Source organism: Mustela lutreola, chromosome 1, assembly GCF_030435805.1.
Source record: "Mustela lutreola isolate mMusLut2 chromosome 1, mMusLut2.pri, whole genome shotgun sequence".
Taxonomy (NCBI): domain Eukaryota; kingdom Metazoa; phylum Chordata; class Mammalia; order Carnivora; family Mustelidae; genus Mustela; species Mustela lutreola.
This window is the reverse complement of record NC_081290.1, coordinates 221,989,946-222,016,377: the sequence shown is the minus strand read 5'-3', so window position 1 is coordinate 222,016,377 and position 26,432 is coordinate 221,989,946. Positions and strand designations below refer to the sequence as shown.

Genomic DNA, 26,432 nt, shown 5'->3' with positions numbered 1-26,432 from the left:
TAACATGCATTCAGTATATATTTGTAGTTTGAGTGACATTTTCCTCATCTGGGACATATAAAGATTGGACAGGGTGGGATCTTTGTAATTATGCCAGAGGCATTGGAGAGGAAGCAGAACATTAGAATGGTCAGAAATATCAAAAAGAAATAAGATCCTCATTTCTTAGCCCCATCCCTACCCTCAGTCTAGGCCAGTCCCTTCTGTTGGTCGGGTCACTCAGGAAAACACTTGGACATGGCAAGGAGCACGGGCTGAAATCCTGTCTGAACTCTGTTTATCATGTCACATGTGGGCTCCGAAACATTTTGTCCTTTCTCCAGAAGAAGGGGAGACTTTTAAAAGTCTCCTTTGGACAAAGGCTCTGGCTTGATTAGAGAGGCTCAGGTTATCTCTCCCCCTGTCCCCTTTAAAGCAAGCCATAAAATTCCTCTTTAGCCTCTAATGCATTCATTTTCTCTGGAGGAAAGTGATTTTAGGTTTTAGTATTCAATTTGGAACACACATCCCTGCTGACTTAAAACACCCTGTTCAAGAGATCCTTTAAACTTCACATGAGCTTAAGGTCTACAAAACTGAATTAAAGAGTTGAAATGGAAGATTTACTTTCTCTGCTTTGAGAGGTAAATTTTGATCCCTGAATCAAAACAAAACTCTGCATTCTAAAATACTCAGATCTCTATATAAATATAAGCAGCTTTGCACAGCTACTCTTCCCATTTTGCAAAACCTAAAATTCATCTCCCTTTATAATTCATGGGATTCACCATCAGTTTTCCAATGAGGACAGCCTTTAAGAAGAATTCATTCCCTCTTCAGCCTGAGGTTTCTATTTAGGGTCACATAACAGGTCTATGTGTGTAATATATACACACGTAACAACAATAATGCTAATGGGGTGCTTCACATTTGTCAGGCATTGCTTTTAGCATGTTACATGTAACCCCATTAAATCCTTAGAGCAACCCCATGAGAAGGGATACTACAATTTTTGTTATTACGTAGATGAAGATACATAAGCTCAGACTAGTTATCATTTGCTCCAGTTTGCTATACCAGGGAGCTGAGGCAGCCAGATGCAAACCTTAACGCTCCAATTCGCAGTCCACATTCTTCACCATACACTCATCTACCTATCTACTTACCTATCTATTAAAAGCTGATCATATTTAATGAGCTTTACTTTCTTCTCACACAGAATCTATTGAAATCTGACTATAGTTAAAGGAGAATGTACTTTTTTTCTGACAGAATTTAATTCTTGAGGAATATTATGTGTGATGAGAACAACATTCAACTAATATTTATTGAGTACCTTTCTAAGCCTTGATTTTTGGTGCCAGCCTGTTTAGATTCAGATTCCAACTGTGGGACCTTAGACAGGTTACTCAATCTCTCTAGGCCAAATTTCTTATCTTGCCAACTGGGGATTTAGTAACACAGGCCTTCCAGAATTGCTGTGGGGATTAATGAGCTAATTTGTATAAAGTGCTTCCTGGCGGGTAGTAAGATTATATAAATAATTGTTTTCTTCATTACCATCATCACCACTATTACTATTAGTATGACATGCCAGGAACCATTTTTGGCACAGACAATACAAGAGCAAATGAGACAAGCAAAAAGTCTTGTCTAATCAAATTAATATTCTAAGTATATAAGTCCTGATGTGCTCAATTTCAACTATCTCATCCCATCGTTTCCATTTGTTTAAATGTGTACCATAATTTTTCTATAAAATTGGAATAATCACACCTACCTCATAGTTGTTAGGAAGATAAAATGAGTTAGTACATATAAAAGTTTGGAACAGTGCCTAGCACATAAAAGCACTGACTACATGTTAGTGGTTTTAATTAACATCTATGCTGTGGGTGTTATGGCTTAATGTTACTGTCTTGATTCTTTCCGAGTTCCTATACTCTGTTGCTATAGTGATTTTGCATAGCCATTTTCTCATAGCTACTTTCCCTCCAGAGAGGACTGCTTTTGAAATTATGCTTATTCTTCAATCTCTTATTGCTACTCAGTAATATAATGATTACTAAAGTCAATATAAATAAAGATTGCTCCCAAAACACAAAAAATAAATATACTAAAACTAAGGGGAAATATTCATAACTTTTCAGATAAATAATCAGACTTTTTCCCTTTTAAGCAAATTAGGCTGTTTCATTACAGAGTTATTTGAATATCACGGAATGGGAATTTTGGAATCAGACCAATCTGGGTTCATTTACCAGCTCTTCCGAGCCTCCTACTCTCAACTGACTGGTATGTCCTGAAGGGTAAATGAGAGCTTTTGGAACAGGGTGAGCTCCCCGCCTTCCTTCCTCCTTTACACTTACAATGAAATTTCAAATATGTTTTTTGAATTCTTAATGAAAGAACATCTCCTCCCTTACAAAAAAAAAAAAAAAAAAAAAGAGTGAAAGGCAGCAATAAACGGGATATGTTTTTTAAAAAGTATCTTATACAGAATGCTTTAATGTCAAAGCAAGGGGTGCTTTTCTCATTGTGAATCCTTGCGTATGTTTCACTTTATGGAAAGAGAGGCTATAAAACGTAATGTGGCAAGAGTAGCCTCTGTGGGACTCAATTAATCTTTCCTTATTTTCCTTAATTTAAATTGGGCTTAGTGATCACCTACTTCAAAAAGGCAGCGGAGGCCTTTGAAGAAGCTGCTGCATAAACTGGGAAGGGGCTATGCCTTATGAGCCATGCCCCACAGGGTTTCCTTTCCAGGTTTTAATTAAAAATGAAATTAAGAATTCTTTAAGATTTTATCAGCATTTTAAGGACATAAGAAGGTCAATGATTTGTTAAGTGTCTTTCTTTTTTTCCAATGGTTCTATTCCCCAGATTAATTTGCACGAACAGGGCTTAAATTCTTTTTCAGGCTCCACAGATGGGTGGCAGAGTGGACGCATGATGCGGAGGACTGGGAGGGAAGATACAGTGCGCACGTGCGGAGGGAGGCAGGCTTCCAGCGGAAGCTTGGGTGTGGGCATGCCCCGATTAGAGTCCTGGCCCCTCCTTGTGCTAGATCACTTGATCTTAGCCAAAAGGCCGAGAAGCGATTCCCTGTGCTAGATCAAAACCCACACCTTGCAAGGTTGTTGGGATTCTTAGAAATAATAAGGGCTATTTGTGAAGTGTCTAGCTCCTAATCTGCTCCAGAGAATTGCTGTTATTTTGGTCTACATTCCTAAAAAGGCACATGGCGAGATAGAAATACGGGTACACGAGTAGATAAAAAAAAAAGAAAATTATCTCATAGGAGTGTGAAGTCACATACAGCTTAAGAACTCACCACATTTTACAGGGAGCCTATACATGTATTAATAAAAGAAGAAATATGTGACTTTGCCTATGGTGACACAGAGGACTGCTGCTAAGAATGACAGAATCAGCATCGACAGTTTTCTTATGGTCTCAGGGGATTTGCCTCAGCTGACAGGTACTTTTCACCTGATTTCTGATGGCACTAAAAATAAATATACATGAGCTCAAGGCTTTAAAGTAGAATGAACATATGGAAACAACTAATAATGACTAATACGGATAGAGCCTAGATAAAAATTCTTTTACTCCATTTCCCTTGATCTTCACAATCTTATGAAGAGAAGAGCACAGATTGGATTATTTCCCCCCTTTTCTGATGAGTGAATCGAGGCTCTGAGTCACCCGAAGAGGTTATCTAAATCCACGTGCTTAGTATGGCCAAAGGAAGGCCTCACACCTAGACAGTCTGGACATAATCCCCGGCTCCCCAATGTCATCAGGTTGCCACCACCTCAAAGAGACCCTCTAATATGCTTTCCCTTCTTCTGAGTTTCCTTCCATAGAGTTTTAGGTTTAAATACATTCACTGTGGAAAAGAAAATACATTTACTGTGGACAAAAGCGCTCACTGTCTGAGAGGAGATGATGTAATCACCTTGTAAATAACCCAAGCCAGAAAATTCTTGCCCTTGAAACAATCACTAAGTACCCCCATTCCATCTGATAAATAATTCTGAATCCATGTACATCTATCTGTACTACTTTAGTTCAGTTCTTCATGATTTCAACTGCAGTGGATTTGCTAACTAGTATCCCTGCCTTTAAAGTCTTTCTATACAGCTGACTGATCTTTCCAAAAACACAAATCAAATTATGTCTTTGCCCAGCTTGAAACTTCTTCAACAGCTTCTCACTGCTTGCAGGATATCAAGTCCAAAATCTTCAGGTTGGTAGATAAGGCCATCTATGATCCGAGGCCTGTGACTCCAACTTCATCACCCACCCAATAACCCTTAGCCACACGGAAATGCTGTGATCCCTGGAGTGTACTAAGCTTTCTCACAATGTGGAGCTTAACTCTGCACTACACTTCTTTGACTTTGAACACATTTCTTCCCTCACTGACTGAGGAGCTCAGTGTCTTTCTGAAAACTTAAAGAAAAACAGAGGCAAAGTTAGATGATTCTTCCTCTGCTTATCTTTAGAGACTCACATGTACTTCTGTTATAGCATTATTATGTCTAGAAGTTATATCTGATTTTGAATTTACAGACTTTGGGACAGTTAAAACATTAAAAGCCCACATAAACTTTCTATTGTTTTGCAAGGAAAGAGAGCTTGCCAAAGATAGGCCACCATAACATACGGTGGAGGTCTTATGAGGTAAAGATCTTGCTCTATGTTCCAAGGCTGGGAATGGTTTGACGGTGCCAGTTTTATGACTTCTACAAAGGGAGTATTACATAATTCCAAGCTCTGTAGATAGTAGTTAGAAGACAGACTAGCAAATGGACCTATGGAAAGGTAATGTTAAGTTTCCCATAAATAACTTCTTACAAATACTAGGAGTTGATGAAACAACGTGTGAGTGGAGAACGTTCCTGTGTAGATGCTCACCTTCTGAGAAGGGACAGTCTAAGACCAGGCTTGCTTCTGTAGCTATCTTACACTAGTTTGGTTTCAGTTACCTTGAGATCAGGCACACTAGAGAAATGGAGAGGCTTTAGCATATATTCATCACAATGCCACAGTGAGGACTTCTTCATCTGCATGTCTTTGAACTGTTCAAGGAAAAGGGTGGACAGTATCATATTCACCTTTGAATCCCCAGCATCCAGGACAATGCCTGGAACCTAGTAGAAGTCTCATGAATACATACTCCGCAATGAGTAAAGATGTTTTTTGATCACATAATGCCTCAGAATCCATTTCCTACCCCAAATCTGCCAACATACTTTAGTCTTCATCTGGTTCATCTCAGTCTCTGTTTACCAACTACCAAGTAACAATAATTAGGGCCACCTATAAAAGGATGAATGAAAACTCCGTACATGTTGAGAAAACAGACAATCCTTGCCCTAGGAATATCAAAAGCTGACATTTTCCCAAAGCAGAAAAACCAATTACAACATCAAAAACATTCCTTTTTTTTTTTGAAGAGTAAGATGTACTGGATAAGCAGAAGCCCCACAGCAATCCTGTGTTTCACAGAGTTCCAGATTTTAGTTTGATTCTAGGCTCTGCCCATTTCTTGCTTTCCTAAGTTCTGAAAAGTCAATTATCTAAACATAATCTGCAGCCTTAGGAGCTGACACTTTGCCAAGTAATTGAAAGAGCTTTCCTAAGAAAAACTTTCCACTGTTTTCTTCCAGACAATGTTACAGAATTATACAATTAATTTACTCCTGGATGTTTGCTATCAAATCAAAGTGCTGAATATGTGGGTATTCTGATTGACAGGCACAGAATAGAGATGACTGGCTCTCCTTGCTTCCACTGACTGGTTTCTAGCCTTCTGGATGCTAATTAGGGATTAAGCTGGTGCACATGTAAAGGTGGCTTCACATGGTAACTTTCGCAGAGCTAGTTCATATTCTAATCTGAGATGGTAACTTTCATGTGAGTAGGTGCATGCTTCTGAAATAGACTAGGGGACATTCTCTAGTGCCCTAAACTAAATTAATAGATAAATATATACACATACACACATACACATATATGTGTATATATATACATATATATGTATATACGTGTATATACACATATATGTGTATATACACATATACATTACTTATATATAAAATATCATATGTATTATATAATATATATAATCACATACGGCAACTTAAAGGTGAGGCATTTTTTTCAACACTTTTGATTGGCTTTTTTAGTTTATACTTCCTTTGTAAAAAGTCTCCCCAGTACAGTACCTTGCACTTTGTTAGTGCTTGATAAATCTTGGTTGGATGAAATGAAAGATATATTCCAGTAATATCATTTTGAGGGCAGAAGACCCCCAGGACTTTTATTTTATTGTAAGGAGAAGTAAGCATTACACTCATGAAAACAGTGGCTTGAGTTCCTCCTCATTATAGAGTTGAATAAGGGTTTGTCCATCTAATTCTGTGTTTTCAGGTACCTCTGAGGTTCTACAGATTACTTAAGGTCACAGTGGGTAAAGCAAGTGATGGTGTCATAAATGGAACTAAGAACCCTTGAACTTTTCCCTTTAATTATCTAACGGTGGCATTTCAAGAAACATCTGATGAGAGTGGTATTTTGTGGGAAGTAAATAATCTCTGAAAGGATTTACTCCGTTTTCATGAAGAATGGACAGTTACCTAATGCAATGATAACGTACTGAACACTGAAATAATTCGAGGTAAAATTACAGTACACAAAGTGAGGTCTAGTCTGCCGCTCTTGGTTTCAATGCATAGATTCATTCACTCCTGGGGTTGTTTCATGTACCCGTAAGATCTGAATAAAGCACAGCTTTAGCCATCACATGTTCCTGAACACGGATCTGTCTGCTTGTCTGCAGATCTTACTTCCATGTTGATTTTATCACTCAAGAATTCGGAGCTGCTATTGTGCCAGACACTATGCTAAGTGTCAGGGGTTTAGCAGTGCACAGACCTGGGTCTTACCAAGGGTACCTGGTAAGCTTATAGCATTCAGTGTGAGACAGGAGTTTGGTTTTAAAAATCATATAAATAAATATATAATTATAAATTGCTTGAGTCTTATGGAAAAAAGAGAGAGAGAGAGACAGACATGATATAATAGGGGAACAGATTTTCTTTCAGGGAGCTTCTCTGAGGAAGTGCAACTTAAGCTTCCATCTAAGATGACCAGAAGTGAACCAGGCAAAGTGTAGTAAGAGCTTTTCAGTTTGGGGAAAGAGCATGTGTGAAGCGTTTGAAATAGGTCGAGATTTAGTGCATTTTGTGAATGTGGATAATGTGATCAGCAACAGGAGGAGTGAAATGAGGTGTTTAAGGGGCAGGCAGGGGCTGGGTCATGCACAGCTTGGATGCTATATTAGTGACTTTGCATTTTATACTAATACAAAAGAAGAGAAAGAGATGTTATCTGTATTTTTAACAGATCGCCTTGTTAGCACTGAGAAGAAATCAGGAGGACAGCAATGGAAGTGGTGAGACCAATTAGGAGGCTAGTGTAGGTGGGAGATAATGGAGGCTTGGGTTCAAATACTAGAAAGAGAAGTAGAGGGGAATGAATAGATTGGAGACCCATTTTGGAAGTAGAATCTATAGGACTTGAAGATAGACTGAAGGATGGGTGTGAGGGAGAACAGGTGTTGGGCATGATCCTCAAGTTTTGGCTTCAGCAATGAAGTATATGAATTGCCATTTAATGAGCTGGGAAAGTAGGGAAGGGGAGAAAATGGGGTGAAATCAAGAATTTCAGTATCAGTGTATTGGTGATAATGTCACTAAAATGGGTATATATATTTGTGAATTTATATGTGTATATGTGACTTTTTTTTTGAAATGGGGGATAAAATAGGGAAAAAAAAGAGAAATGGGAAAAGAAGGGGACAGAATTAGACTAGAAAACTGAATTCCCAATGGGGTGATGGAGGGTGAGGGTTGGAGACTGGGGCATATCAGGATTGCTGAAGGTATATAATTTGAAAGAGACATAGTCAACATTATAATATATATATATATATATATATACACATATACATATATATATATATGTATATATATATAAATTTGGGAAAAACAACAACAACAACAAAAAAGAAACTCCATGGTCTTCATAATACAAATTACAGAAAGTAAACTGCAGAAGAATTGTATCTGGTAGATCCACACAAGAGGTAGAGTCTACCACCTGCTTATCAGTGAGTTTTAAGAGAGTGATGCATCAAAATCTCCAGTCAGATGCAAGGAATGTGACCTCAGGTTCATCAAAAAAAGAACATGGGTTATTGATACTGAGCCAGAAGGGAGATGAGAAGGTAGGATAAGAATAGAGAAAGGAGAGAAAACGTGAAATGGGTGGAGAATTTTTCCAGCAAGCAAAGACATCTCTGCCATCATGCCTAGGCTGATGCAGGTGCTAATGGTCCCCTGGGTTTGAATCCCAGCCCTGCTACTTGTTAGGGGATGATCTGGGGCATGTCAGGTAACTTCAAGCCCTCTATTTCCTTACTTGTAAAAGGAGGATATTGATAACATCTACTTCATGAGGCAACTGTTAGGGTTAGAAAATACAATTCATAAGCACTACTTAACAAAATGCCTGGCACAGAGGAGAGCTCAGTAAGTGCTAGCTGACTGTGCATAGCTAATTATAGATGTCTGAATACCAGGAAGTCATTATTGTAGGTGTGTGTGCACCTTCTGCTTCCCTATGACTACGGTAACTTTGCTTTCTTAGCTTCAAAATGGAATAATCTGCTGTATCAAGAACAGGTTTTTAAGATTTGTTCAAAATAAGAGAAAATTTAATAAATATTTATGAAGCATTCTAAAATGCTATTAGGCTTTAATTGTTGCAATTAGTGAAAATGCCCCAGCTGATTACATGGCCAAAAATATGTTTTCTCATATATTTCTAGAAATGTTATGTATAATTAAAATTTGCTATTTAACTCCTCTAGAAAGGCCAATACTTGACTTTTAACTTTTTCTTTGAAAATAGAAAAGAAAAACAGAGATGATGTTCTAAGGAAACCCTCTTGATACATCCATTTTCATTTTGAATCATTTTTAAATCTGCATTTTCTTGATCTTAACAGTATTATGAAAACATATGAAGGTATTCTATCTGAAAACATAACCCGTTTTGTACCTCATTCATCATATGTAGAACATCATAATTGAGATCTCCTGATTAAAAAAAAAAAAACTGGAACTACCTTATAGGACACTAGATTGTCCTTTTATTACTCTCCTCTCTGACTTTTGCTATTGCATAAAGATGAGATTGTATTATTTAACATACATATACTTTAGAATACTAGTGCAGAATCATATTCAACCTTTAGCCTTACAATGATTTGTTTAGAGAGTTGTGGAAAGTTGTGGAGAGTTCCAAGTCAAATCTGAACTCGGCATTTATTGGCAATACCGTACGGGAGGCAATGCCTTAACTTCTTTGAGCCCTTGTTTTCTTATATAAAATGGGAGTAACTAAATAAAGAGAACATGGTAAAAACCTACCAGGACGGCATACTATAAAGGTTAAAATTCTTGTGGTTGATAGAACCAGCTAATTCTGTAGTTTTGGGCAAGTTGTTTAATACCTTCGGGAGTCAACTAAGTAGTGGTAATATTTTCATTAAAATATTGAATGGGAATAATAGTACCTACTTCTTAGACTATGTTATGCCTGGAGAATAGTAAGTGATTATTAAATATTATTCAAAAATGTACTAAGTACATGCTCTTTTATCCTTCTGTACGAGGGAAATAGTGCTAATTAAATTCCAAAATTAATTCCAAAATTAATTCTTCTGGAAAAATATAATTAATACCTTATTAAAAATGCATGGGAACCAAGAACATTTGGAAAATCATGTGATCATGTCCGAGTGCTCTGTGATCACACTAAAAAGAAAAAAGAAGGCAATGTTCTTAATTCCTCCCATCGCACCAAAGAAGCAGAACATCTCTCCACGGAGGAAGATGTCAAGCTCCAGAGACATGAGCAGAGGTGGGTTCTACCCATTCATCCTTGTGGAAGCACATGCAATTCGAGAAGATGAAGTGAGGAAGCGCATGCAGTACCTGGTCATCTCAGAGTCAGGGAGCAGGCCTAGGTGGTAGTGGGGGTAGGGAGCTGAGAGAAGGAAGCTTTTGTCACACTCAACAGGGGAATAGTGCCTGGGAGAAGCAGGCTTATCACACAGTTTGTTCACAGTGCTGTAAACGGGTTCCGGAGGCCTGGTGACACAAGAGGAAGAAAGAGAGATGCACGGTTAGCAAACACACCCAACTGGGCAACCAGCTGCATTTCATCGTATGCACCAGTAAACGCCCAAAACAATGCCTTGGGCTTTGTTAGGCTTGAAGAAAGTGTCTTTTTAAGAAACACCATCTCTGGGTAGAAATGAGAACTTCCAGCTGACATCAGGCATGATGAAAATTCAGAGGCCTGATTCCTCAGTGGAGTCCTAGTCAGCTTTATAAAGGCCAAACCTTTTTTGGATAACGTTGTCTGAGGTGTCAAACTGTGGGATCCTCCGACATGGCTCCTTTGTAAACTTTAGTGTCACCTTAAGTATAAACTTCATAGAGACTTTCCTGAACCCATTAGCCAGGACATCCTGTTATTTTTCACATCACCCTGTTCATACTTCCTATTTTTTCTGAGCATGAAATAATCTTGTTTGTTTTAATTTATAATTATTACTCTCACTACACCATAAATTTTATGAGGACAAAAACTACATTTATTTTGTTAACTATTTAGAGTAGAGTCAGTCCACACTCCATAAATATTCGTTGTATTCACATATGCATGAATAAATTGACAAAACTTCACACATTCATGTAGCAATTTTGGGGGGGTGTTGGACTTACTGAGAAGTCTAATTGCTTATATGATCTCAGTGATTTATATATAAATTGCCCCCCCAACGATTAGTTACAGAAAGTCTTCTACCGAGAGGATAATCACTTTCGTAAAATTTCTACTAAGTGAATTAATTGAGAGATACTAAAACATTACCTAAAATAGCAGTATCTTTCTGTCGTTACAAACATGGGAAGTAAGATCAGGTACATTTCAGCCCTAGCTTTTGCCAAATGTGCATATATTACAAAGTCCTTGGTTATTAAAAAAAAAAAATCTCACAACTCTGTACCCCACTCTTTTAACATATGGTCTGAAACTGCTACCAGTATCTTGCAGGAAAGGTTAAGAATTGACAGATCCAAATTCAAATGCAAGAACTATCTGGCAGTCTGGGTGGGAAGGCAAGGAGCAGGTCAGCAAATAGGGCAATGTCCACAAGGCCAGATCCAGGTGTGAGTGCCCCTTGGGTCCATGAGACATCAGAGGCAGCAAGCGGTGGCCACCATATCCCTGATCAAAGGTACAGGAAGTACAGGTGGTGAACTTAGTGAGGGCATAGTTCGTGTTTCTATAGCTCCCGAAGGGGTCCCTAGTGTCTTATAGTTGCTCAGTCAATGCTTCTTAAACAGAGCAGGGGAGAAAAGAGGATAATCAAAGCATTAAAAATGAACTTTACCTAATTTATAGTATTACTGTGGGCCAGCCGGGGCTTAGACACACTATCTAGAGAATTAGTATCTTCCCTAAGACAAAGCCTTCCACAACATAGCAAGGGATGCCTTCCTGGATCTGTTTGTTTTCAACAACACAGTAGAGGGGCTGAGGAGTGGATAGAAGGAATCCAGAGGCTTATTTTGTCATTCAAAAAACTATCTCAGTGGTAAGATGAGGTGCTTTGTAATGGAGTTGGCTTATCCTATCCCAATAGCTAATAAAATAACATTGACAAGGAGATTTTTAAGGTTTCCTTAATGAAATAGCCATTCCCCCCCTCACTTTATGGAAGCTAGCATATATTCTTGTTCCGACAAGTGCTCCGTTTCCAGAAAAACCGAGTAAGTTGGTCAATTTCTGTTTATCAATTTTATAGAGTACACAAAATTCATGACAAACATTTAAAAAGGCAGCTGTAAGATTACTTTTAAAAAGTGCTTTTTATCAGTTTTTATAAGTAATTCACACTCTGTGAAGTGATGTAAAAGGAAAGATGCTTTCAGTTATCTACTGAAATACATCTTTTCAAATGGTCAGATTTGATACTGTTCTTGACCTTTTTGTGGGAGGAGTCCATTTTTGCTTTGTTAATATACTCAGGTTTAGGAAGATTTATGTGTATTTCTATGGTTCTGTAGACACAAAGATCCATGATGCCAGTCTGATAAAGAAAATTGGCTTGGGAGATCACAGTTCTGTCTGTACTGAAAATGGGCTTATCCACACAAAAACTCATCTTGAAAAGGGCTTTGTATTAATGAGATACATAACTATCAGTTAAATAAGCTATGAGGAGGAATGTACCAACTCTGCGGGGATTTTTCTGCATAAGTGATCACAAGAGGACCTGATATGATACATTTTTGGCTCTATGATTGAGCTGCTGTGGCAGACATGACTTGACTACGTCCCAAACATCCATTTAGTTTTTTCTTATTAAGAGTAAGCCAGGGAGCACCTGGGTGGCTCAGTGGGTTAAGCCTCTGCCTTTGGCTCAGGTCATGTTCTCAGGGTCCTGGGATGGAGCCCTGCATTGGGCTCTCTGCTCAGCGGGGAGCCTGCTTCCACTTCTTTCTCTGCCTACCTCTCTACCTACTTGTAATCTCTCTCTGTCAAATAAATAAATAAAGTCTTAAAAAAAAAAAAAAAGAGTAAGCCAGCTTTCCACTAGTCACTTTTCCTATAGAAAAACTATTTCTCAGTCTCCCTTGTAGGTAGATGTGGTCCACTGAAAATGTTAAGCCCAATGTAATTGGAACACAAGATTATGTGGGACTTCTCTGATAGCTGCTTAACGGGGAGCTGACTTGGCTAGGACCCCTGTGATTTTGCTCTTTCCCATCTCTTCCCTTTGCTTACCTGGAACGTGGATATAAGGGTTGGAGCTTCAATAGTCATCTTGGACCATGAAGCAAATTTGAGAATAAAAAGAATACAGAGAGGGGAGCATAATGGTCATTGTGTCACAGATGATAAGGAATTACACTATTCCACTTTCAGACTTTCTGCCTCTGTATTTCTTTTATGAGAGATAAAGTATGTTTATGCTAGTGTCATTTTTTTTTGTTTTAAATGGGACTTAATTTTAACAGATACCCACAAAACGTAAGATTGGTAACAAAATACAAAGAAATAACTATAGATAGGGTTTACCAAAAGGGGCTAATATATTGAATTATGTTAGAAGTCCATTTGACAGGGGCACCTGGGTGGCTCAGTAGGTTAAGCCTCTGCCTTCGGCTCAGGTCATGATCTCAGGGTCCTGGGATCGAGCCCCGGATCGGGCTCTCTGCTCAGCGGGGAGCCTGCTTCCCTCCTCTCTCTCTGCCTGCCTCTCTGCCTACTTGTGATCTCTCTCTCTCTCTCTGTTAAATAAATAAATAAATAAAATCTTTAAAGAAAAAAAAGAAGTCCATCTGACACCTTTTGTATACACAAAAAAATAGAAAGAATGCTACTCTGGTTTTATTGAGAGACTGTTTAGAGAACTCACTGCATCTTTATTAAAAAATATTATATATATAAAATGGTAACTGATTTAAACTGCCAACACAGGGCTTAAGAATAAAGGAATTGATGACTTCTTTGAGGTCATAAAATATTCTCATGATGATGTCATTTCAGTTAACATTGTGCCTTCTGCCTTGTAGGGCTGATTTAATTTTCTCAGGCTGCTATTGATTTGGCAGACCAAGAAAATGATGTTACCAATTTTCTCCTAGTCTTTTTACCTCAGTAGATCTGTATTTTGAAACAAATTATCAGAATCAGATCTGGCTAATACATATATTAAGGAAAAAGATCCTACTTGGGTTGCACTCAGCAAAATGAAGAGGAAAAAACTTTCTCTGAACACTACAATAAATTCAAGATAATAAAAACTAGGCCCTGTACATTGTTCAGTGTTGAACTCTTAAGACCTTTACTTCTATCCTTTTGGAATCATTTTGTGGACATATTAGTTCATGACTTCATGACTCACTTGTTTTAGTAAGATTTGGTGTTGGAGGCAAGCTTAGATAACTTGAAATTTAGATGAAGGACCTTGTATCTTTGCCTACGGTCACTTCCAAATTTTTACATGGTGGATGGATTCCTTGCCTCGGCTTAATTACTCATGATTCAAAGTCTGATCAAAGCAGAGATACAATTATTACAGCTGCAGACTCATTTATACCTATCGCTTGGACTTCACCCTGAATTTATTTACAAGTCATTTTGTGCAGTCACTGACTATTGAGTGGACATTTCAAATCCAGCTTAATTGTGAAAACACTTGCTATTTCAGAAGATGGGTAGATGAAAAACACCAAAACATAACAAAACACCTGACAGAGCCTTCTTGTAAGATTCACAATGTCCTCTTGCAACCAAACAACTAAATTAAAAAGATCGGTGAGAATATCCTTCCAAGTAGTGTAAAAATGGAGTTATATTTGAAGATTTCTGCCTGCTAGATTCACTAAGTTCCTAGGATTCTATTGTGTATAATGTACTATATAGGCCACAGTACAATATCCAGTCAGTACTACAACAAGCTACAGTCTGAGCACAGGAAATAGCATATAGAACGTACTTGAGAAATGTTTCTTGGAATAAATGGATTTTTTTTTTAACTATTCTCCACTGAGAGCAATGAAAGAAGATTTCTGGCTCTTTCAAGGAAGCCCTAAGTTATGCTGAATCCTCTAACTCCATTTAGAATTTTAGGACATCATTAATTACCATAGATTATCCAGAAGGAAACCTCAATGTTGTGAGAAATTACTGTCTTTAGGTACTTCGCGTGCACGGCTCACCCCCTCTAGACGGCCAGGTTTCCTGCACCTGCAAGCCTGCCCGTGGTTCCTGTGAGAGTCACCGGCTCAGGGCACAGACACAGCTCAGGCCTGAGTTCCAGAAGTCCTAATGCCAGCAGTCACCATTCTTAGTATTTCTCTGCAGTGACATTCTCTGTGACCTCTCCGCCAGACAGACAAGAAATGCCAATTTATGAGCTGTCACTGGAATCTGGGTGGCAGGAACAGATGCTACCATCACTTCCCATTTATTCAGTAAAGAAGTGCCACAGGGAAATGACTTTAGGCAGTGTGAATCAGCCAGTCACAAACTGAAGGAGCCTGTTTACCCCATTATAAACCTCCAGAGTCGCCCAGGTCAGGAGGTAATGAATATGGAAATCCAGTCTGTGGTACCTCCTGTCTCTCCTCTTTCTATAAATGCCCCCAGAAAGAGGGGGAAAGAGTTAGAGATATGAGTGTAATCTCTAAGTGAATTTATAAACAAACCATTTATTTTGCTGCCCACTTATCAGGGGCCATAGATAAATGGCTTTGTAGTCTCTAGTGTTCAGCCATCAGCATTTATTTGCATATCTATGGGTTTATAATTGCAGGCTCTTATAGCATATAATTAGCACACCCTGGCCCTCTGTGACCCCTCTTCTCTGAACTCCATTAGCACTTGCTATTTGTTCAGCTTCCTTGGCATTTTCAGTTGCTAATCTGCAAAGATAGTGTAGAGCGAGGTGCTTCGTCCAACCCTCTCCTAAGGAAAACTACCCCGTCTGCAACTGCCTCTTCCCATTTGTCCCATGGACTCCCACCCAATTCAGTTCCCTACTCAGCCAAAGCTGCTTAAACCAGGACTGGGACTCTGATTCTGCAACCGTGACCTGTAGGACCTGTAGAGTATGTCTGGGAAGAGGGGGCGGGGGGAAACATAGGCCATTTGGATTCGACTCCTGAATATGAATCAAGGAGCAGAAAAAGAAATGGTCAGCTTTTAGCATGAGGGAAGGACACGGGCATGTACAGGGTAGCTGTGGCTGTGTCTACTAATTAGAGTGAAACTTCCCAAGTTTCAGAACGAAGCTTCCCAGATTTTGTTGCTAAAGTGTCTAGAGATTCCTTGAATCCAGAAAACAGTCTGTGTTCCCTCTTTAAGGGACTTATTAGGGCTCATGCTATTAAATTTCTCTCCTGGCTCCCATATGACATCAGATGCATAATGAAAATCAACTACCACCTCCCACAGTACTCCTTCCCTGGAGCTTAGGTCACACCGCTTGCTTACAATCAAACGAGTGAAAATAAAACAGACACTCTGCTTGTTTTTACTATCGTTTTTAGATCCCCTCAACTAAATTATGCCACTCAAAGACAAAAGATAAAACTTGGACACCTATGTAATTCCATAGTCCCTGAGACCAATGCTTAACTGATCCTGTCTTTTATTTATTATGGGTTCTTTTGTATTATCTTCTACAACACTGCATTAAAATATTATCTTAATTGCAGAGTTTTTTGGTGCCCCCTTAAATTTTGCGTCTGACGTGATACTTCACTTGCCTCATCCTAGTCCTTGTCCTGTCTGTACCAGAGACAAAAAATATTTAATGTAGGGGTGACAGTCATTGTTAGTACTCATCCATGTGGCACCTGAAGACAGGTCAAATGGATAGGACTTCCTTCCCTTAGAAGTAGCAAGAGTGACTCATACCCTGTTGAGTTCTCCATTCTCCATAAAAGGGACTGCTTTTTTCAAAGCCCAAAGGCTGAATCAGGCAGGACCCTCACCTCATTATACTGTCATTTTTGGTGCACCGGCCTCCTTCTTTTCAGATTATTAGCTCTCAGAGGATCAGGCCCAAATCTCATTTATCTTTGTTTCTATATTGCTTTCCTGCAATATGCAAGAATATATGAGTGAAATACTGTCATAGGAAAGAAACAAAGCTATAGGGGTAGGGAAAGGGACCAGTATTTTTTATTCCTTCTCCCTGAGCTAGAATTAAAAGGAAGAGTCTAAAATTACAGAAGGGAAGGATTTGAGTTATATATTTGTATGCTTTTGGCCATAAATCTGTCATAAGGAATGATGTGGATGAATCTGCAAACTGCTCGGGTCTTCCAGGCTTCCCCCTGCTGCAGCCTCCCCTGCACACTCTGAAGGTAGCATCCAGCCCCATGCAGGACACAGAACCAAAGCATCTGGTATACTGCTTGGCATAATTTGGAGGAAAAGGTTTTGTTTTTTAACCTTACGAGAGTGTCTCATGTTCCCCTTTACACATAATGCAGTGTTTTGGGACCAAGGATGTAGAGAAGTAAGCAAAAAGGGCTGAATTCTAGGCCTGGGCTAATAGGTCTTAAGGGCAGAATTCCGGGGAGCCTAAAAGTAATGGTTTTGAAGAAAAGAGAATATAGGACCAGCTGTGAACTATGTGGAGTAACAGGTGAACCTGGCATTATAACAGGAAGGATGAAAGAAGAAGCAGACTTCTCTTACATTGAGCATTGAGCAGAAAAGTGTCAGCCCTTTGGTGAAGGTGCTGTAAGAACTCAAAGTACAACACAGAGAGATGTGGCGAATGACTTGGTCTAGGTGATGTGTGAGCGCTCATCCAACTCCCTCATTCTAAGCACCATCAGGATTCCACCTTTCATTAGAGGCCTACTTGCACTGTACTTGCTTTTCTAAAATGTGGCTTCTTTCTTGTAATGATATTAAAAAGCCTTCTCTACATAGCAACAAAGTTGTTAAGCTATAAAATTATACACAGAGGTAAACTATTACAGAGCAGTATGGTAAGTGCAAAGAAAGAGAGCTAGGTTTGACTCTGGCTCTTCTAAATTTTACTCTATGTGGTCTGTGGTTTCTCAACTTCCCTGAAACCTGACATTCTCATCTGTAAAGTGGGCACAGTAAGGTCACCCTGAGAGGAACATAAATCACGTAGCTCAGTGCATGGGATGCACCGTGAATTTACCAAACAGCAGTCAATCTTTTCCTTTCTTTTCTTTTAAAATAAATTTGACATGCAACCATTGTGTAAAAGTCCAGGGTATGCAGTCCATTACTGTGATACATTTATGTATTATAATATGACTGCTGATGTGCTGATATTTACATTATATAATTTTAGTACAGTATTACTGTCTCTATCCATTATACTGAGCATCAGATCTCTACCACTTATTTACTACTCATTACAAGTTTGTACCCTTAAATACTACCACTCTTATCCTATCCACCCCCACCATCTCTTGGTAACCACCATTTTACTCTTTTTTTCATCTTTTTTTGGGGGGGGTGGGGAGGTAGATGGGAAGGGAGATAGAGAATCTTCAGCAGGCTCCATATCCAGTGTGTGGCTCCATCTTACCATCCTGAGATCATGACCTAAGCCAAAATCAAGAACCGGATGCTTAACTGACTGAGCCACCTCACCACCTCACTCTGTTTTTATTTATGTATTTTTAAATTATGTTCAGTTATCCACCTTACTCTGTTTTTTTTTTTTTTTTTTTTTTTTTTATCTTGTTTATCACTTTCAGGCACTTGTGCTCACAGGGCTTCCTATCCTAGCCCCTGAGAATACCGCTCCCCATCAGGCAGTTCATGTATTAGCCCGTTAATGTCACGAGGATTCTGCACAAGAGAGAACAAAGGAAGCAACAAGCTGTGGTTTTCAGTATCACCAAAGGCACTGCATAATGTTGCTTTTTAAAGACTCACTTTTGCTTCTGATATGGAAAAGATAATTGGTCATCTACCATAGCCCTCGGGGCTGATGCTCCCTTTGTATGAACCTCTCAATTATTTTCATTGTCTCTAACAACATAGCTCCAACTCAAACTCTTAATTTGTGCCTGCACCTTCATAATGATTTGCTTTCCTCTATGACTCACAGCTGTGGTGCCATATCAAATTGTTGGGCCATAAGTAATTTGTTATTAGCAATAGTCTATGTACCATGATCTAAATACTTATTAAAATAGGGTCAATTCACGATTTTCTCTGCATAAGCACCATTCTCAGTTATATTTTACTATGTTTGTTTATTGAGGAGAGAAATGGCTGTCTACAAGCTATACCATTTAAAGTCATTTTGAAACTTTTCAATTTATTAAGGTGCTTTATTTTTTCAGAAGAATGTTTGAGTTTCAATAAAATTAGTCTCCCATGACTGTGGATTATAAATGGTTCCTGCAATATATATATTTTTTTAATTAGAAGTTGAAAGTCAATGACCCTGACAACAGTGTCTATAATAGAAGTAATTCCAAAAAGGACCAGAATCACCGTACCTTGGTATTGGGTAAGTGTGTCCAGTTACAGTAGTATTTTTATGGCATTCTGAAAGATGTTGAAATAAATACTGTCCAAAATGCACAAGCCCCAAAATAATGGCTAGACCAAGGTTTTTGACATGTGAATTATTTGAGCAAGGTTTACTATGCCCTATCACAGTGTTTAAATTCTTTTATTTTTACAAATCTAAAGGTTTTTTTTTTCTTTTTAGTTGAACTCCTAGGATAAAATGTAAATCTACCAAAAAAGTAGGTTAATAAGCAGTTAGCATCCTGATGGAGAAGATTTTTTTTTTAACTAGGCTCTATGCCCAGTTGGGAGCCCAATGTGAGGCGTGAACTCATGACCCTGATAAAAAGACCTGAGCTGAGACCAAGAGTCAGACACTTAACTGATTGAGCCACTGAAGTACCTTGGAAAAAAAATTATGTATAAAATAAATGAAAGAAGTCATATAAAAGATGAGAGATTTGACTACATGACAATTGAAAGTAATAAAAGTCATACTTTTGCTAAAGTAAAAAAAGTCATAAGCCATAAGTTGGTAAAGCATCTTCTCAAATACATCTATTAATATTTTTAAGATGCTCTACAACTCTATAAGATAAACCATAAATTTTCAATAGAAAATAGACAAAGACATTTATCATTCAATCCCAAAAGAGAACACACAAACAACAAATAGACACACAAATATAAATGTTTAATCTACTAGGAATAAAAGTAATGCAAATTAAATGCTCTGCCTCCCCTTTGCCTGTTTAAAAATCAAGAAGGATTTTAAAATCAATAAATCACAATTTAGTTGTGATATGGTGAGCTAGACACTCATATTGCTGGTGCCACGGAGTGTTCAACTTCCTTACAACATTCCAAGAAAGCAATCTGGCAATGTATTTCAGAAGTTTTAGAAGTAATCCTGCCCCTTGGTTCAGCAATTCTACCTCCAGTGTGTAATCCTAGTAAGAAAATAAAAATTGTGGACATAGGGTTCCATTAGAGAGAAAGTCACCATGGTTTGTTATAAAAGAAAGAACAAAAGTAAACAATCAGAACGTCCAAAAAATAGACAAAAAGTGTGTAATGTGAGATGCAGTCACATGATGGTTTCTTGTCCAGCCATTAAAGATTCACGAAAAATTCTAATGATACAGGAAAATGGTTTCCTTTATCATGCTGGATAAAAGTGTAATATGGAATTGTATATTGGATTGTGGGGACAGTGGGAGTTGCAAAAACTAGTTCTCTTAAGGAGCCTAAACTAAGAAGACAGGAAAGTAAAGGCTGTGGAGAGTAAGGATTGTACACAGGGTTGGGGTGGGGTGAACGAGGGCCTTCTAGGAAGTGGTAATGAATAACACATGCAAAGTTAAAGGGGAATCTAAACACATGTCCCATTCAGGAAGTTTAAAAAGGCTTGAGTAGGAGACAAACTTGAAAAGGTAGGCAGGTCTTGAGCACAAATCTAAAATCTACCAGTGACAGAAAGCCATGGAGGTTAGTGCTCTCCGCACTGAATGCAATGAGAGTTCAATCATCTGTACTGTTCATTTTACATTCATCCATTTATTTCATCTATATTTACCAAAAACCTCCCCTGTACCAGGCCCAGAGAGAGGTAATATGTGTGTGTGTGGGCAGTGAATAAGATAAAATGTTCCCTCTGCTAATTGAGCAAAATCTTGTTTACAAGGAAATTGGATTTCTAGCAGCAGAGAGAATCATTTGAGCTAGTGCAGGGGATAGACCCATGTACACAGGCATTCAGGAAAAGTTGAACTGGTGGAGCTCCAGAAGATGGGCTGCAGTGAACTGTTTCAACTCTAGAGCTTTCCCGTCAAGGTGACAACTTTCCTCTTTGTGCTACTTCCTTCTCTCTCTAGCCATGATTCTTTAACTGATACTTTATAAATGAGATACTCTCTACCCCACTGTTCCTGCTGCTCTTATTTCTGCTCCCTAATAACACCAACCTGCACACGACTCATGATAGACCCTTTTCATCATTACCTATTAGCTTCATTTTTCACTGACAGGTGTTCATTCAGGCTGCCTTTTAATTAAAAATTCCTGAGAGGACTCAATAGACCCAGCTCACTTTTTTTGACTGAACCAATTGCTGGGCACCGGCTAGCCTCTGGATTAGGATCCTTCGGGTCAAGTACACACCCTGTTCATTTGCTGGGGGATGAGCCACCTGCCCCTTTCGGTTTTACCCTTCCAACAGGGATGTAGGCAGGGCACAGCGGTCTGAGGTGAGCTAGGCATCCCACTGGTATTCTTAGATTTGACCTGAAGGGTAACTAAACACATCTTTTTTATTTCCGGCAAGTAATATTCAAAAATGTTATAGAGAAAGAAAGGGCCATTTCTTTTGGATACAAATTTGGAAACAGAAAAGTCTGAAGGCTTTAAAAAAAATATGGGGAACATCACAAATGTCCCCAAAAGAAGGCTCAAAGCTTAATTATCTCCCCAGGGTTTCTGTTTATTGTGATAATAAAAAAATAATCTTATGGAACAAAACATTTACCTCTACAATAGTTTTCTTTTCTCAGAGACTACAAAATTATTTATACCTATAATATCTAAACCAGAGGTTTGTGGATCTGATAAGATCTTGAGTTTTTGAAATCACACCTACATAAAAATTTCTGAACACGTTTTGCCAAATCGTATCTTCTAAAATAGAATGCAAACTGTTAATTTTGCTATCTACTTCTGTATGCCAATTTTACATTATTAATACAGAGTCTGTAGGGGAGAAAATACTTTACACCTTAACTGAAAGAAAGCTCAGCTTGAGTATAACAGCAGCTCCTAGGAGGAAAAAAAATAATGTTCAAATATAATTCTGTACTTATCAACAGGAAGGGTGAGGCGGCTTTAACCAAATCACTTAGATGGATTTCTTTTCCATCCCTTTGCAATGGTCCGTTTTCCTCTATTTCATGCAGCTATTACACCATTTACTCTTCTGGGCCTGTTACTGCAAGCAGGTTATAAAGATTGCTTTATGGCCAGGGAGAGAGGATCAAACATCCATAAGAACAAGAGACAGCTATAGCATTGCCTTGCTCACTAGGGAGAGGATCACCCACTAAGGGTTTCAGGCCAAGACACAGACTAAGGTCCTGAATTCCCTCGAGCTGATACTTCAAATTTCTACAAAATTTACACATATTGATCCTTCTTCCAATCCTGTATTTGTATATGTAAATATATCTGGTGTTCCTAGTTCCTAAGAAGGGTCTTGCTCCCATTTTTTTTCTCCCCAAACCTTCTGACGTATACCTGATTATAGATTTTTCTGCTTTCTCAACTCCCATACTGCCACTTGGTTTTGTACTCTGTTGTATTTTAAATGATAAAAGTAACAACTACGTACACATATCTTGGGAATTTACTAGGAGGCAGGCCCTGTGTTACATATGCTTTATAGATTCTACATCCTGTAATTCTCCCATAGATCCTAAGATGTATATAATATCTACATCTTGCAGATATGTAGTATCTGCAAGGCTTAGAACTACTTGCCTCCCCTCACGTGTCTGACTTGGTGGTGGTGGGGCTGGGCTATGAACCCAAGTCGTCTGGCTGCAAAGTCTGAGTGTGTAACCACTGTACTGTCTTTTTTCTAGCATAAACTTTCCTCCAAGGGTCTACCTGTATTCTTGGTCATCTTGGCAATTATATCCCCTCTTTTAAAGGCAGTAGAGGATAGAATAAAGAGAGCAAGCTGTGAGTCTGATGGTCTGGACTTAAGTTCCAGCCTTATTATGTTTGCAAACCATGCGATAATGGGCAATTTGTTTACCGCTAAGCCTCAGTTTCTCCTCCTGTGAGCAAGAACCGTGCCTTCAGAGTATTACGTGAAATGATGCTTGAATACCATTTAGCACAGTGCCTGACAGGCACTCAGTAAATGCCATGACCATCCCAGGAATCAGAACTGGAAATCTGGCAGGGACCTGGTTTATATGCCCATTTCTAGCGATTTTTGTGGATGAAAACTCATTCTTAAGAGATGATTCCTCATATGATGACAAAATGATGTTTATAGTCATGCCTAGGGTTGTCAGATACAGCAAATAAGAACAAAGAATGTTCAGTTAAATCTGAGTTTTTAGTTAACCATGAATAATTTTTAATATAAATGTTAATACTGCCTGGGACATATTTATACTGAAGACCTATTCATTGTTTATTGTTGCTGAAATTCAAATTTAACTGGACGTCATTCCTTGATCTGGCAGCCAGCTGGCCTCTTTGCCATTGAGCTCCTGTCAATGGCCAGTATTCTGCCTCATAACACATTCATTCAAACTGTGGTGTAGTTTACATTTTTATTCTGATGCTCCTTTTGTTTTCCTGCATTAAGTCAGCAAATGTGCTTTATTTATTTTTGTATACCCAGTACTCAACATTACATTTCTGTATCTGTGCCCGAGTTTATATCTATGCCCCAATCTATATGCAGATGGTTAATTTTAGATGAAAATTTGATCTCGATCACAATATATATATATTGTTATGCGATTGCTTTATTTTTTACATTTACATCTTCTGACAGACATCCTTCTAAGTTAGCACACACAGCACCACGTACATTTTCTCTAATAGCTGCAAAGACCCTTCTCAGACACCGGTGCTGGTGTATGTATAAACAGCTGAACCTATGACCCAGAAATTTCACTTCCAGGAATCTGTCCTATGAAACTGAGTACAACAGGTTTACCTAAACTATCACTGTCACAAAATCTGTGAAAGCAAAACACTGGAAAAGCCATGTATGTTCATTTGTATTGAACAGACATGTAGGTATTAAAAATATTGCCGTGTGAGATCTGATGACATGGAAAGATATGCACAACATAAAATTAACTGAAGAAAGCAGGTGAAAACAGTGTATGCAGTTTAACCCAGTTTTTGCAAACAATAAAAAAATGAAATATGATCCCAATTTTATAGAATAGAGAATGAGAAAAAAATTTGGAAGCATACGCCAGAGCATTTGCTGAACAGCATTCCTGGGAAGTATGTTCACGTTAGATTTTTATTTTCTCTCAATTTTACGTGTTTTCTAAATGACTTTTAAAGGACATTAAAAATGGTTCATTGTAGAAACTGAGCATCTGCAAATGAATCTGCCATGAATCAGCCTATGTAGCATATACTGCCAATTTCATGAGAAGCAGATCTGTATGCCTACCTGTATTTCTGGAAAAGTCGCTGGCATGCTAATAGTGCTTTCTCTGAGTGGTGGGATTATAAGTAATTTTGATTTCCTTGATTATATTTTCCTGTATTTTTAAGTTACTATATATATATATATATATATATATATACACACATATACACACACACATATGTATATGTGTGTGCGTGTGTGTGTGTGTGTGTGTGTGTGTATATATATATATATATATATTTCCTAGTTCACAAGACTATTTGGAATTTATATTGGGTCTGTGCAATTAAGCCCCCAAAATTGACATATTCTCAAACAAGTCAGCAATAAAAAATAAGTTTTCCCACTTTAGGGGTAGTTTTTCTTTAATATTGAGCAACTTTCATTTCTATGTGATACACAGGTACTAACAAGGTATTACATGAGTGGCAATGCAGCATTATGAATAACTGGTTGGGACTAACACGATGGCTTAGCTGGCATCACCATATTTACTGTTTAAAAGTGTCAGAATCTCAAATGTCTTCAGTTATGCAAATATGTTCATTTATTAAGAGGATCCCAGTTAAGATTTAGTCTACTTCAGGGAAACTATGTGCTAGCCAGAATTCTTTTATAGAAGTGATGATAATTAAAACAAATCAATAACTATAGTCTTTTTTTTAATTAACGCATTTACTCATTCATCTAACATCTATTTATGGATTTAGAGAACATACAGGGAGGCTATGAACACAGTGGGTAGAGCATGAGCTCGCAGGCAACACAACCTGGGTATGAATACTGTTCTGCTGCTTACTTAGCTGTGTGACTGGGTAAGTTACTTAAGGTGCCAGAATCTTGGCTGTCTTACATGGAAAGGGATTTACCTTAAAATCTATCTTATAGGCCTGCTGCAAGATTAAATGAGATAATCTATGCAAAGCTTTAACAAATCACAGCCATACGGTAGGTGCTTAGTCAATAGCTATTTTCACGTGCTAATCTAGGTGATGTGCACGATAAATCACTGATCCAGACATAGATGCCTTCCTCAAGCCTCATTTTGTCTTGGAGAGGCTGTGTGTGTGTGTGTGTGTGTGTGTGTATGTGTGTGTATAGTAAAGGAGACCAAAACTGGTTAACCATGATGGGAGGGAAAGAAAGACTGTCTTGGGAATTCAGATTAAAACGAAATGATATCCAGCAGGGAGAATCTTCTCAGGAGGTACTGGAGCTGGACCAGGACCCGTGGATAGGACTGAAACACATGAAAATGAAGAGGGCAGTGGTTGAGGGAAGCATATTTGGTCAAGGGCATTACAAGAGAGGGCAGGGTGGCTGGTAAAGCCAGTTAGTTACCTTTTTAGGTTGATCAGAGCATGGAGGCACAAAGGAGAAAGTGTTAAGATATTATGAAAATATAACAATGTACAACATACAAACCCATTTATAGGAGAACTTTTATTTTAATAAACTCTCAACTCTTGGGGACATTAAGTGGATTATGTGTGTCTGAGAAATTTTACACATATTTAGTCTCTTACATAGTGACACATTTTAGTGAAACACAGACCAAGTTGAGTCCCATCTCTACTACCTATTAGTTGTGCATTTTTATTTTTTCAAAGATTTTATTTTTTTGACACCGAGAGAGACTATAGGCAGAGAGGGAGAAGCAGACTTTCCACTGAGCAGAGAGCCTGATGCGGGTCTCGATCCCAGGACCCTGAGATCATGACCTCAGCCGAAGGCAGATGCTTAACCCACTGAGTCACCCAGCCACCCCTAGCTGTGCATATTTAGACAAGCTACTTAATCTTTCTCATTTTCAGACCTGTGCAATTGTGAGAGATAGCACACAACAGCACTATTGTGAAAATGAATAGGAAAAAAGTATCTAAATGACTTATCAGAATGCTTGAGATTGGCAGAACCCAGCCAACATTAATCAGACTTACCATTGCCCTCACCACTTCCTAAACCTCCTCTCCCTCTCTGTCAAAGGCAGTTTTGAAACTGTCATTCCGATCGCATTCCTGCTCACGCTTTGAGGAGTTTTAAGTAGGAGAGCTATCCTTGTACACTGTTGGCCAAAGTATTTCTAGTC

The 26,432-nt window shown here is 38.4% G+C and overlaps 1 protein-coding gene across 20 annotated transcripts in view; it reads right to left on the bottom strand.

Moving 5' to 3' along the window:
* DLG2 (discs large MAGUK scaffold protein 2) overlaps positions 1–26,432 on the bottom strand; it is a 1,588,988-nt gene that overhangs the window by 439,013 nt on the left and 1,123,543 nt on the right. For 17 of the 20 annotated variants that reach the window (XM_059187674.1, XM_059187632.1, XM_059187635.1 and 14 more), the window contains one exon: positions 10,053–10,208. The exons of the other annotated variants lie outside the window; for them this stretch is intronic. In XM_059187674.1, the coding sequence (XP_059043657.1) occupies positions 10,053–10,208 (156 nt within the window). The remainder of the gene's footprint in view (positions 1–10,052; positions 10,209–26,432) is intronic. 20 annotated transcript variants of the gene reach the window in all.